The following is a 14,015-nucleotide window of genomic DNA, read 5'->3' as shown; positions in this document are numbered from 1 at the left end:
ACGAAGTTTGTAACACCCAGAAGGAATCGTCGGAGACCCTATAAAGTATATATATGAATGATCGGTATGTAGAGTTGAGTCGATTTATTCATGTCCGTCTGTCTGTCCGTCTGTCCGTCTGTCTGTCTGTCTGTATATATACGAACTAGTCCCTCAGTTTTTAAGATATCGTTTTGAAATTTCGCAAACGTCATTTTCTCTTCAAGAAGCTGCTCATTTGTCGGAACGGCCGATATCGGACCACTATAACATATAGCTGCCATACAAACTGAACGATCGGAATCAAATGCTTGTATGGAAAACTTTCACATTTGACAAGATACATATATTCACGATATTTGGTATATATTATTTTCTAAGACAACAATGTAATCTCCGAAGCAATTGTTCAGATCAGTTAACTACAGCATATAGCTGCCATACAAACTGAACGATCGAAATCAAGTTCTTGTATGGACAACTTTCACATTTGATAAGATACATATCGCACCCTAAATACAAAAGGGTCACAACTTAAAATTTTCCAAAACTGAGTGTTTTGCACAAATTAATTCAGAGTACACATCTCTAACTATTGCAAAAATTTCGTTCACATAACTATCTTCTTTAACTGGAAAAATGCAGTTGTGTCTATTTTTATGTCAAGTGTATTGCTTTTGCACGATCAACTAAAGAGAATTATTATACTCTCGCAACAATGTTGCTAAGGAGAGTATTATAGTTTTGTTCATATAACGGTTGTTTGTAAGTCATAAAACTAAAAGAGTCAGATATAGGGTTATGTATACCAAAGTGATCAGGGTGACGAGTAGAGTCGAAATCCGGATGTCTGTCTGTCCGTCCGTCCGTCTGTCCGTCCGTCCGTCCGTGCAAGCTGTAACTTGATTAAAAATTGAGATATCATGATGATGCTTGGTACACGTATTCCTTGGCTCCATAAGAAGGTTAAGTTCGAAGATGGGCAAAATCGGCCCACTGCCACGCCCACAAAATGGCGGAAACCGAAAACCTATAAAGTGTCATAACTAAGCCACAAATAAAGATATTAAAGTGAAATTTGGCAAAAAGGATCGCATTAGGGAGGGGCATATTTGGACGCAATTTTTTGGAAAAGTGGGCGTGGCCCCGCCCCCTACTAAGTTTTTTGTACATATCTCGGAAACTACTATAGCTATCTCAACCAAACTCTACAGAGTCGTTTTCTTCAGGCATTTTCATATACAGTTCAAAAATAGAAGAAATCGGATAATAACCACGCCCACTTCCCATACAAAGGTTATGTTGAAAATCACTAAACGTGCGTTAACCGACTAACAAAAAACGTCAGAAACACTAAATTTTACGGAAGAAATTGCACCCAGGCTTTTTTTCAAAATTGAAAATGGGCGCGGCCTCGCCCACTTATGGACCAAAAACCATATCTCAGGAACTACTGGACCGATTTCAATGAAATTTGGTATATAATATTTTCTTAACACCCTGATGACATGTACGAAATATGGGTGAAATCGGTTCACAAGCACGCCTTCTTCCAATGTAACGCTATTTTGAATTCCATCTGATGCCTTTTCTGTATAATATATACATTAGGAACCAATGATGATACCGGAATAAAACTTTACAAAAATACGGTATTTGAAAAATATGTAAATGACGTATAATGAAATCTCGATTATCACTTTATCATGCGAGAGTATAAAATGTTCGGTGACACCCGAACTTTGCCCTTCCTTAGTTGTTTTTAGTTGCGTTAATGTGCTCAAGAACAGCCTGCCTCAACAATTCTGCCTCTATAACTGTAAAAAGTGATAAATTTCGTGGTATATTATTTTGCATTGTGCCTCTTTAGTTGTGAAAAGTGAGTTCAATTAACAGTATTATTTATTTATGTGCCTTCTTTGATTAAATAATCGTGAGTGTTGTAAGTTTTATAATTGTTTTTTTTTTTTTTTATTTTAAAGTAGAATGAATATTGGTATTAGTATTTTGTTTGTTTACTTACCTTGCATGCATTTTGTAAAATCTTAAATTATTTGCAATACAAAATTTAATTTTTAGTTGTGAACCCTTTGATGAAAATGTCTTGCCTAAACCTTGAACATTACTCAAACACAATGGAAACAGATTGTAGTGTGCCTTGTCGCAATGATGATAGTAGCACTAATGAATTTAGTGACTCAGGGAGTGAATTTTGTGTGTCCGGAAAAAGCAGCACCTCGGAAGAATACTCAGAAGAAGAGGAAGAAGAAGAAGAAGATATAAAAGGATTAAGTAGGAAGAGAACGCTTTCTAGATATACATATCAAAACAAGAAACAACAGAAAGAAAAATCTTTAAGAAACTCTGGAGCCTCTTATACATCACTTTCCAAGTCGAAATTAGAAGTAAATGCCGGGTGTATAAGGCCACCCTGCGGAGCAAAGTGCCGACTTCGATGCAATGAACTAATTTCCGAATCGATGCGCCTTGAAATATTTAAAAAATATTGGGGTTGCAGTGACTTGCAAAGACAGAGAGAGTTTTTAGCCAGGTATATGAAAGAAATTAAACCGAAATACAGATGCACCTGTACAGATGGGCTTCGCAAACTTAATAATGCTTTTTTCTTTGAGCTCAACTCAAAGACTATTAGAGTGTGTAAGACTTTTTTTAAAGCAACCCTTGACATAAATGACAAAGTTATACGAACAGTTATAAAAAAGAAGGACGAACGTGGTTTCATTGAGCTGGATCTTCGTGGAAAGCATGATAATCATATTACAGTAAGCCTAGAAATCAAAAACAGTTATATTTTGTGCTACTTTGATACATATGTATGTGTTATTGAAATGAATAAAGCTTTATTTCAAAATAGAAATATTTAAACAAAAACATACAGTGATGAACAAAAGTATTGGAACAGCAAGATGCCTTGACTTTATCACTTATAAAATAAGTTTTGAATACAAAACAAAAATCCTTAGTCAAGACGAGTAATTATCAATTATATTTCCTTTAATTCATTTAATTATCTTTTGTACTTATTTAATAGTAATTATAAAAAGAAAAAAGTGCTAATTATAGCGAAACAAAAGTATTGGCACACCCTATAAAATTAGGTTATTTCGCTTAATTTTTATTGATTATGACAACTCTTTTTTAAAGTACCGCTATTTATACATAAGCAAATGTGTAGAAAAAAATCCAGCTCCAAAACTCAGTGTGCATTTATTTTATAGTTAAATTTGCTTTAATTTTATTAAAATGGGCAGCAAAAACTGTGAAACCAACGAATCTCAACGGAAAATGATATTATACATATTTGCATAATCAGGGTAAATCGTACGCTGAGATTGGTGAAATGATGGACAGAAGCCGATATACCATACGGAGTATTATTCAACGTTTTAGAGGTACTTTATCTTTACAAAGCAAAAAACGAACACGCATGCACAAGGCTTTAAGTGACCGCGAGCGTGGTCAAATAGTCAGGAATGTAAAAAAGAACTCCAGAATTTCATCCACACAAATCGCTGCGGAAGTTAAAGAAGAGATGGGAAAAGATATTCATCCAATAACGGTCTGGAGGACACTGCCTGAAGCTAATTACAGTTCTCGCGTAGCTAGACGTAAACTTCTAATTTCAAAAGCGAACCAAACGAAGCGTTTAGCTTATGCGAAGGAATACATAAGCAAGCCAAGGGACTTCTGGGACAGTGTACTCTTCTCAGATGAGAGTAAATTCAATATATTTCAATCTGATGGTCGGCAAACTGTGTGGAGAAAGCCTAACACCGAACTGCAAAAAAAGAACCTTGCTGCTACTGTAAAATATGGCCGCGGAGGGGTAATTTTGTGGGGTTGTATGTCCGCTGCAGGTGTCGGTGCGCTGGAATTCATAGACGGCATTATGAACAAGAAATATTGTATGGAAATTCTGAAGAGAATTGTAAAAAAAGTGCCCAAAAATTGGAATTTGCCAGAGTCATTCACATTTCAACACGATAATGATCCGAAGCATACGGTTTATGATGTACGCATGTGGCTGGCACATGCGTCAATCGCCCGATCTTAACCCAATAGAACATTTGTGGGAAGAGCTAGATAGGCGCGTTAAGAAGCGAGCAATATCAACAAAAGCTGAGTTGAAGGTGGCACTAATGGAGGAATGGCAAAATATTGGCACAGAAACGACACACAAATTGGTTTCATCAATGCCAAACCGGCTGGAGGCAGTCATCATGCAAAATGGCTTGGCCACAAAATATTAATTTTATATGTAGTTTACTACTTTGTTATTGTTTTTTTTTGTATTTTTATGGAGTGTGCCAATACTTTTGTTCATTACTCCTGTGATTTTCTTATTATTCTTATTCTTCTATTCAGTCGTCGGAATCGAAAAAATTTCAGTTAAAGAGTCATAAATCAAAATTTTGTTTTATTTTCGCAAGCATAATTTAAATTGAAAAAAACATAGCAGAACCTTCTTCAATGTTGTATATTTTCATGTTGGCACAATATTTTCTTTAAATATTGCAAAAATATTTACATAAAACGTTTTTCGTCTCTCCTGAAGATCTTAGTATTTTGAGTTTGATTTAGGGTGCGGTATATTCACGAAATTTGGTACATATTATTTTCTGAAGCAGCAATGTAATCTCCGAAGAAATTGTTCAGATCGGTTAACTATAGCATATAGCTGTCATACAAACTGAACGATCGGAATCAAGTTCTTGTATGGACAACTTTCACACTTGACAAGATATATTCACGAAATTTGGTATATGTTATTTTCTAAGGCAACAATGTAATCTTCGAAGAAATTGTTCAGATCGGTTAACTATAGCATATAGCTGCCACACAAACTGAACGATCGGAATTAAGTTCTTGTATGGACAACTTTCACATTTGACAAGATATATGCACGAAATTTGGTATAAATTATTTTTTAACTCAACAATGTAATCTCTAAAAAACTTGTTGAGAGCGGATTACTATAGCATATAGCTTCCATACAAACTGAACACATAGTTACTAACAGAAATGCATCTGTGAAGGGTATTTAGCTTCGGTGCAACCGAAGTTAAAGATTTTTCTTGTTTTTATGTCAAATTTTATGTCTATGTTGATAATTCATCTGTCACAGCGCCATCTGTTAGAATCTTTTGGAGCTAACGGACAATTGTGACTGAAAACTAGTAAACAAAGAATTTGAAATAAAATAATATTGTGATTGAAAATTGAGATGTAAGGTATCCTATCAATGGACAAATAATTTGCAACAAAATATTCTATTATTCTTACTTTTTAAATTTTTGATGTAGGGATAACTAGCCACGTCTTACTTAGACTGAATTGTAAATTAAATTCGTATTGTAGTGAAGATAATACAGTAAAATAATTCTGGCTTTTAAATAAATGGTGCTTGGTTGTTCATTACTAAATTCTATCGCGTTCAAATCTTCTACTTTGTAGAAAATGCAAATACTGTGCAGTGCACAAGATACATTTATAATTTGACTCGCTTTTTGAGGCGAGTAATGCAGCTCTCGAGCTCCCAACAAACATCGAAAGCGGTTCTTAAAAACACCGATCGTTCGCTCTATAATATTTCTAGCTTTGGAGTGCTTTATGTTGTAATTACTTTGTCGGCTACCTTGACTTACGGAACGATACGGTGTCCTTAGCCAAGGTTGTAATAGGTGTCCAGCATGGCCTTGAAAAAAAAGCAAATAACTATTTTTTTAATTGTCTACGAAACATGCATACGCGGTCAAAAAAAGTTTTCGATATGTAACGAATTCTGTGAATAATGATGCATAAAAACAATATTATCAACAAAAACCAATAACTTTTGAATGATTTGGTACAAATATGATTTCAGCTTCTATTGCGGAAATTATTGTAACCACAAAAACAAACTAAATCAGAAAGTTAACGGTATTAATATTCAAAAGCAATTAAGTAAGCAAAATAAGTATTCGACACAGATGGCTTTGCTGAATTTTTAAAAGGAAAACTCGAAGGTACCGTTATGTGGAATAGCGAATTTTCGGAATTGAAATATATTGACTATTTCTGTATACAATGAACGCAGTTTTATTTAAACTTTTGGAAAAATGGGGCGTAAACGAGCAGAGTTGTCAGTCGAAATTAAAAATTTAATTATTACTCACTTTGAAAACGGATTTTCTGAAATCACATATCGTCTATAATAAATAGGCCCAGAACAAGTGTTCACTATATAATAAAAAAAATTCAAAAAAAGGAAATCAGTTGATAATAAACTAAGATCGGGTCGACCAAAGAAAATTACTGAAACAGCGGAGCGATGGTTGGTTCGCAAACTTAAGAAAAACCCCAAAATTTGATGCATTAACTAGGAATTAAGTAGGTATAGATGTTACACCTCAAACCATTAGAAATTATTTAAAACGGATTTAAAGCTAGAACAGCACGGAAGAAGCCTTATACTTATCTCCAGAATGAATCGACTGCAGAGATTAGATTTTGCCACAAAATATGTAAATATGCCTGAAGAGTTTTGGTTCAACGTAATTTTTGCAGATGAGAGCAAATTTAATCTCTTTGGATGTGACGGCAGAGTAATAGTATACAGGAAGCGAAATACAGAGCTAAAAGAACGAAATATGGTTTCTACCGTAAAACATGGCGGCGGCAGTATAATGGTTTGGGGGTGTATGGCGGCTTCAGGAGTGGGAAATATTGTGACAACTAATGGAACTATGGACCACATATACTACATAAATATTTTAAAAGAAAATTTACGACCCAGTGCTGTGAAATAGGGAATTGAAGAATATTACCAATATTACCAGGATAATGATCCGAAACATTCAGCTCACAATACAAGGCTTTGGTTGCTGTACAATTGTCCTAAAGTTATTAAAACGCCTGCTCAAAATCCGGATCTCAACCCGATTGAGCACTTGTGGAGCATTTTGGAGAAACGATTGAGAGAGAGTCAATTTGACAGCAAAAATCAACTGGAAAGAGTCCTGGAAGAGGAATGGCTTAAAATCGATACAAAGGTAACCAAAAATTTGGTGAAATCGATGCCAAGACGTTTGAGGGAAGTTATTCGTCGCAGAGGAAAAGCAACAAAATATTAATTTTTCATTATTATTACGTTTTCATTGTATTTTTTTAAATGTCGAATACTTATTTTGCTTAATTAACTGCTTTTGAATATTAATACCGTTAACTTTCTGATTTAGTTTGTTTTTGTAGTTACAATAAATTCCGCAAGAGAAGCTGAAATCATATTTGTACCAAATTATTCAAAAGTTGTTTGTTTTTGTTGATAATATTGTTTTTATGCATCATTATTCGCAGAAGTTATTACATGTCGAATACTGTTTTGTACCACTGTATATATGTACCTAAATACCTACAGCCATGTGTTCCTTTCACCTTCACGATATCGTCGTTCCATATAGCACCTCAGCTTGCTCAATCCCCATACATGAGCGTCGTGATTGCACCCAGGATACCTAGCGTTAATGCTTCTTATTTGTAATTTGTGATGGCACACCTAAAAATATAAATTTTCAATTATGGAATTGATTTCATGAAATACAATCCTCACCACCATAGCATTGATGCTATAAAATCCTTTTCTATGGTAAGAAAGAAAAGGTTCATCGGGTGGCTTGATTAGCTTTATGTGCGTACATCAAAGCGGAGCGTAGAGCGGGAACGTTATTGCAATGCATGATAGGGGTGAATAATTATCACCATTTGTTAGAATCTTTTAGAGCTAAGGGACAATTGTCACTGTCAGATAATAGACAAAGAATTTGAAATAAAAAAAATGCGATTGAAAATTGAGATGTAAGCTATCTTATCAATAGCCAAATAATTTGCAATAAAATATTCCATTATTCTAACTTTTTCAATTTTTGATGTTAGGATAACCGGCCACGTGTTACTTAGACTGAAGTGTAAATTAAATTCATATTATAGTGAAGATAATGCCGTAAAATTATTCGGCCTTTTAAATAATTAGTGTGAACTAACAGCAACAGTAACAACAGCAGCAGTAACAACAACACCCATAAAGACAGTTTTCGTTGTGACTTTATACATCTATTTTTCGTTGTGACTTTATAACTAGGATTATTCAGTAGATGGTTTGTGTTTTGAAATTTTAAGAATCGGATACCAAAAGGTGGACCCGAGTAACCCTAGGATGTGTTGGTACAATATGGGTAGCAAATGGAAGCTGTTGATGATTTCTATAGTATAGAGTATTTTTGATGCCGCTCCGTGACTAGGGTCTCGAGATATCGGCCAAAATGTTTCAAAAATTTCACCACACATATGTTACATTTTTTTTTATTTAACTCGTACCTACTTGGAAAGCTGAAAAGCGCTCAATGTATGGTGAAATTATTTTTAAAAACACACCAAAAACCCATTTGTTTGGTCAGATTCATCCCACTTAGCCAGCGGATTATACGTTTTCATATTAACATACATACATCAATAATAGTTTAATCATTTACTAAACGATTTGTTACCTACTTAGCTACGCTCTTTCGCTCTCAAAATTTATGAACTTTCGTCTTAACTAGCATACTTATTATTCCCACCTACAAACTTTCTTGCATTATATTTATATCAACATGTAGGTATGTATGTAGCAGGCAGATCGACAAACAAAGTAGGCTTTGAAAAGACATCGAACTATATTACGGTGCATTTATTTTGCATAGAGAAATACATGAATATTTTGTTTTTTGTAGGTATATAGAGCTTTGACTCTTAGCATTAAGAAAATTCAAATTAGGAGAATATATGACATTGGAGTGTAAACATCGCTGGAGCGTTTTCTTTGGCCCCATACGTTCAGTAGTGTCCGAAATTACCGCGGTGCAAAATTATTAGTTATTATATATTTTTTTTTAATAATTGTTGAAGTTTGTGTAATTTGTGACAAAAATAAATATAGCGCAAAGCGAATTTCCGAGCAAAACACGGTAAGTTTTGAACTGTTGAAGTGAATTACACGAATGTATGTGTTTCCTGATTTGAAAAAACATATGGTGTACCACTATTAATGTAGGCTTTTTTTAAATTTAATTTATTCTTTTTTAATTGAAAGAAAAATGCCACGACCCACACGAGGAAATATAGGTCGGCGAACGCGTCATGCAAATGCTACGGCATTACAAAGGCGATCACAGACTCCAGATGAACGAGCACAAGCTAATGCATCGCAGCGTGAACGTAATGCACGAAATAGATCTGTTGTACCTGAAATTATGCGTGCTGCTTTTAATTACAACAGTCAGATTAATTACAGTATGTACGGATATATTGGAATAATGGACGCAATATGTCCACATTGTGATGCGGCTAAATTTCCAGGTGAAACGCCCGGCATGTGTTGTGCTAATGGCAAAGTGAGATTGCCACCATTAGAAACTCCACCCGAACCATTGTCTTCATTAATTTTTGGGACTTCTGAAAATTCGAAGCACTTTTTGAGTCATATTCAACAATACAATTCGACATTTCAAATGACTTCTTTTGGTGCTACTAACATTATTAGAGATAATTTTATGCCGACGTTTAAGGTAAATACTTAAACAGGATTGTCCCAATCAATCTGAATCATAAAAGTATTCTATAGTTTTAAAAATTATTATGCAACATATACCTAAAATTGCATACATGTTGCAGATTCAGGGCCAAATTTATCATCAAGCTGGTTCGTTATTGCCATACCCCGACGCTGATTATCAATTTTTGCAAATTTATTTTATTGGTGATGAAAATCGTGAATTGGATCAACGTTGTGCAATTGCTTTGAATACAAGACGAGAAATTATTTGTGAGCTACAAAGGTTTTTCCATCAGCATAACGCATTAGTTCAATTGTTCAAAATTGCTCTCGATCGTATGCCCTCTGATCATCACAAAATCGTAATAAGGGCTGATAGAACACCTTTTGGAGAGCATGAAAGGCGATTCAATGCACCGACAATTGATGAGGTTGCAATTGTAATTCGTGGTGATCAGTTTCAATCGCGTGATATTATACTTCATCGTAGAAATGACCAATTGCAACGTGTTTCGGAACTTCATCGTAGTTACGACGCATTACAATACCCAATATTGCATTGGAAAGGTGACGATGGCTATAATATAAATATACCAATGATTGATCCACGAACAGGTAAATAATATTTTCAGTGTGTTGACATTTCATCATTTGTAGAAATTTCTTAAGTCACATTTTCCACTTATTTTAAGGTCTACATGTACAAAAAAAAGTTAGTGCCATGAATTTTTATTCTTATCGATTGATGGTTCGTCCACAAGAACAAAATTATATCTTATATCTTGAGATGTCGTAAACTATATCATCAGTACATCGTTGATATGTACGTCAAAATAGAAACAGAACGTCTTAATTTTATTCGTTTCAACCAAGCAAAATTAAGATCTGAACAATATATTCATTTGCAAGATGCGATAGCGAATGATGCTAATATTAATGACATCGGACGTTTAACTATATTGCCATCTTCGTATATTGGTAGCCCACGGAATATGAACGAATATGCACAAGACGCAATGTGTTATGTAAGAAAATACGGTCGACCGGATCTGTTCATTACATTTACATGTAATCCGCAGTGGGATGACATCAAAAACAATTTATTTGCAGGACAGTCGACAACCGATCGTCATGACATTACTGCGCGTGTTTTTCGGCAAAAATGTAAAGCAATTATGGATTTAATTGCGAAATTATATGTATTTGGGGAGGTGCGTTGCCATATGTACTCCATTGAATGGCAGAAAAGGGGATTGGCGCACGCACATATACTAATTTGGCTGGTACATAAAGTAACTCCGGATCAAATCGATAACCTTATATCAGCTGAAATTCCTAATCACACTGCTGATCCTGAGTTATTTCAAGTTGTCGTTAAAAACATGATACATGGACCGTGCGGTGAACTAAATATGAATTCACCATGTATGATTGATGAAAAGTGTTCGAAACGATACCCAAGGCAATTTACTTCAGACACAATAACGGGCAATGACGGATATCCGTTGTATCGACGTAGATCACCTAATGATAATGGCAAAACGGCAACCATTAGAATGCATAACCAGGAAGTTGAAGTTGATAATCGTTGGGTGGTTCCGTATTGTCCATTATTATCGAAAATATTCAACGCTCATATAAATGTGGAATATTGTAATTCTGTCAAATCCATTAAATATATTTGCAAGTATGTAAATAAAGGGAGCGATATGGCTATTTTCGGTGTTGCTGGTGAGAATAGAAATGATGAAATTACTCAGTATCAAATGGGTCGCTATATTAGTAGCAATGAAGCTGTCTGGAGGATTATGTCGTTTCCAATGCACGAAAGACATCCTGCGGTTGTTCACTTGGCTGTACATCTTGAGAATGGCCAACGTGTTTATTTTAATGTAGCAAATTTATTGGAAAGAGCAGCGCAACCACCAGCAACTACGTTAACAGCTTTTTTTAAATTATGCGAAACTGATACATTTGCGATAACTTTGTTATATTCTGAAGTGCCTCAGTATTACACATGGAATGTGTCTTCGAAAAAATTTCAAAGACGTAAACAAGGAACAGCAGTTCATGGGCATCCTGGCATTTTCCAAACAGATGCAATTGGCAGAATATATACAGTACATCCAAACAATGTTGAGTGTTTTTATTTGAGATTGTTATTAGTTAACGTGAATGGCCCAAAATCATTTCAAGAATTGAGAACAGTCAACGGTCATTTGTGTGAAACATACCGTGAAGCATGCCAACTTTTGCATTTGTTGGAGGATGATGCTCATTGGGATTCAACACTTCATGATGCATCTATTTCGGCTCATCCTCAACAAATACGAATGCTGTTTGCCGTTATATTATCAACATGTATGCCATCAAATCCACTTGAATTATGGAACAAATATAAACATAATATTGCAGAAGATATTTTAATTCGTATGCGTCATCATGCAAGAAATCCTGATTTGTTGATAACTTTGGAAATGTACAACGAAGCTTTGATAATAATTGAAGATATGTGTCTACGGATTGCAAATAAAACATTAGTACAATTGGGTATGACCGCACCAAATCGTGACATGCATGATCTGTTTGATCGTGAATTGCAACGTGAGCAGGAATTCAATTCTAATGATTTGCGTTTATTTGTACAATCGAATATAACCAAAATGAATATTCAGCAAAAACATGTCTATGACACAATCATGCAAGCCATTTCCAATAATGCAGGTGGGTTATATTTCTTGGATGCACCTGGTGGTACAGGCAAAACGTTCGTTATATCACTGATTTTAGCCACTATTCGATCGGAACAGAAAATTGCATTGGCACTTGCATCTTCGGGAATTGCTGCTACATTATTAGAAGGTGGTCGGACAGCACACTCTGCATTAAAATTGCCATTGAATGTACAGGTGATTGAAACTCCAACTTGCAATATTTCAAGAAATTCTGCTATGGCAAAAGTTCTGCGATTAACGTCAATTATTTTATGGGATGAGTGTACAATGGCGAATAAAAAATTACTAGAAGCATTTAATCGAACAATGCAAGATTTACGTGGTAACCAACAGCTTTTTGGTGGTGCTTTGATATTACTGTCAGGGGATTTTCGACAAACATTGCCTGTCATTCCTCGGTCAACTCCTGCTGATGAAATAAATGCCTGTTTGAAGTCATCAGTTCTTTGGAGATATGTACAAAAATTGACACTGAACATTAATATGCGTATTCACCTACAAAATGATCCAGCTGCCCATGAGTTTTCAAAACAATTGTTACAAATTGGTGATGGCAAAATACAAATCGACAGAACCAACGGATTGATCACTGTACCGAACAATTTTTGTACAATTACGAAATCGATAGATGAATTGATTGAATGTGTTTTTCCAAATATTCTTCAGAATTACAGAAACCATGATTGGTTGAGAGAACGCGCCATTTTAGCACCGAAGAACATTCATATCAATGCATTAATTTTCAAATTCAAGCAAAACTCCCAGGCGTAGTCACGACATATAAATCAATTGACAGTGCTATGAATCAAGATGAGGCAATGAATTATCCAACTGAATTTTTAAATTCATTAGAACCGGCTGGTATGCCACCGCATTGCTTGAATCTGAAAGTGGGTTCTTTGATTATATTATTGCGAAATATTAATCCACCAAAACTGTGTAATGGCACCAGATTGGCAGTGAAAAATTTATTGCCAAATTTGATTGAAGCTACGATCTTAACTGGTAAATCAAAAGGAGAAGTTTGTTTAATACCGCGTATCCCTATGATTCCAACTGATATGCCATTTGAATTCAAACGATTACAATATCCTGTGCGTTTATCATTTGCGATGTCCATCAACAAAGCTCAAGGGCAAACACTTAACGTTTGTGGTGTGAATTTGGAGGAATCATGTTTTTCACATGGCCAACTTTATGTTGCCTGTTCCAGAGTCGGTACCCCCAGCCGTTTGTTTATTCATGCTCAAAATGGAAAAACAAAAAATATTGTTTATCCAAATGTTTTGGATTCATCTTACTGAAGTTGACATAAAAATTTTTAAGCCATAATATATATAAAAATGTTTTGGGCATTGCATTTGTAAGAATTCCAAAAATCTTATGTCTATATATATAAAAATTAAATTTTTCGTTGTGACTTTATAACTCAAGAAAAGCTCAAATAATTAAATATATTTTTTTTTATAAATGATTAAGCACGCTGGTCTGAATTTAATAAAAAGACGAGTAAACACTTTTTTGCTTAAGGGTTCGTATATTTTTAGCTACTTTAAAAGAATAGCTAGCAAATAATTAAATATATTTTTTTTTATAAATGAGTTTGATTTAATATTTCACTTCATACGTAGCGAAGCACGTACCGGGCCGCTATAAACATTATATGTATTCATTGTATTGCTTTCAAAAAATCATAAAGTTCTGCTTATCTG

The 14,015-nt window shown here is 34.7% G+C and overlaps 2 protein-coding genes across 2 annotated transcripts; both read left to right on the top strand.

Annotated features, from left to right (window-relative positions):
* The first annotated feature begins 8,992 nt into the window (after window positions 1-8,992).
* Window positions 8,993-10,364, top strand: LOC126766425 (uncharacterized). Its single transcript, XM_050484212.1, has 2 exons — window positions 8,993-10,183; window positions 10,261-10,364. Exons 1-2 carry the CDS (start codon window positions 9,652-9,654, stop codon window positions 10,362-10,364), a joined length of 636 nt encoding a protein of 211 aa, XP_050340169.1. The 5' UTR covers window positions 8,993-9,651.
* Window positions 10,365-10,950: 586 nt separating this feature from the next.
* Window positions 10,951-12,477, top strand: LOC126766424 (uncharacterized; the record flags this gene model as incomplete). Its single annotated transcript, XM_050484211.1, has 1 exon — window positions 10,951-12,477. A coding segment is annotated over exon 1 (1,527 nt), but the record flags the coding sequence as incomplete, so codon positions are not given.
* Between the last annotated feature and the right edge of the window lie 1,538 nt (window positions 12,478-14,015).

This window comes from Bactrocera neohumeralis, unplaced genomic scaffold, assembly GCF_024586455.1.
Source record: "Bactrocera neohumeralis isolate Rockhampton unplaced genomic scaffold, APGP_CSIRO_Bneo_wtdbg2-racon-allhic-juicebox.fasta_v2 ctg1134, whole genome shotgun sequence".
Taxonomy (NCBI): Eukaryota; Metazoa; Arthropoda; class Insecta; order Diptera; family Tephritidae; genus Bactrocera; species Bactrocera neohumeralis.
Note: the sequence above shows the minus strand (reverse complement) of the source record. Positions and strands in the feature narration are given on the sequence as shown.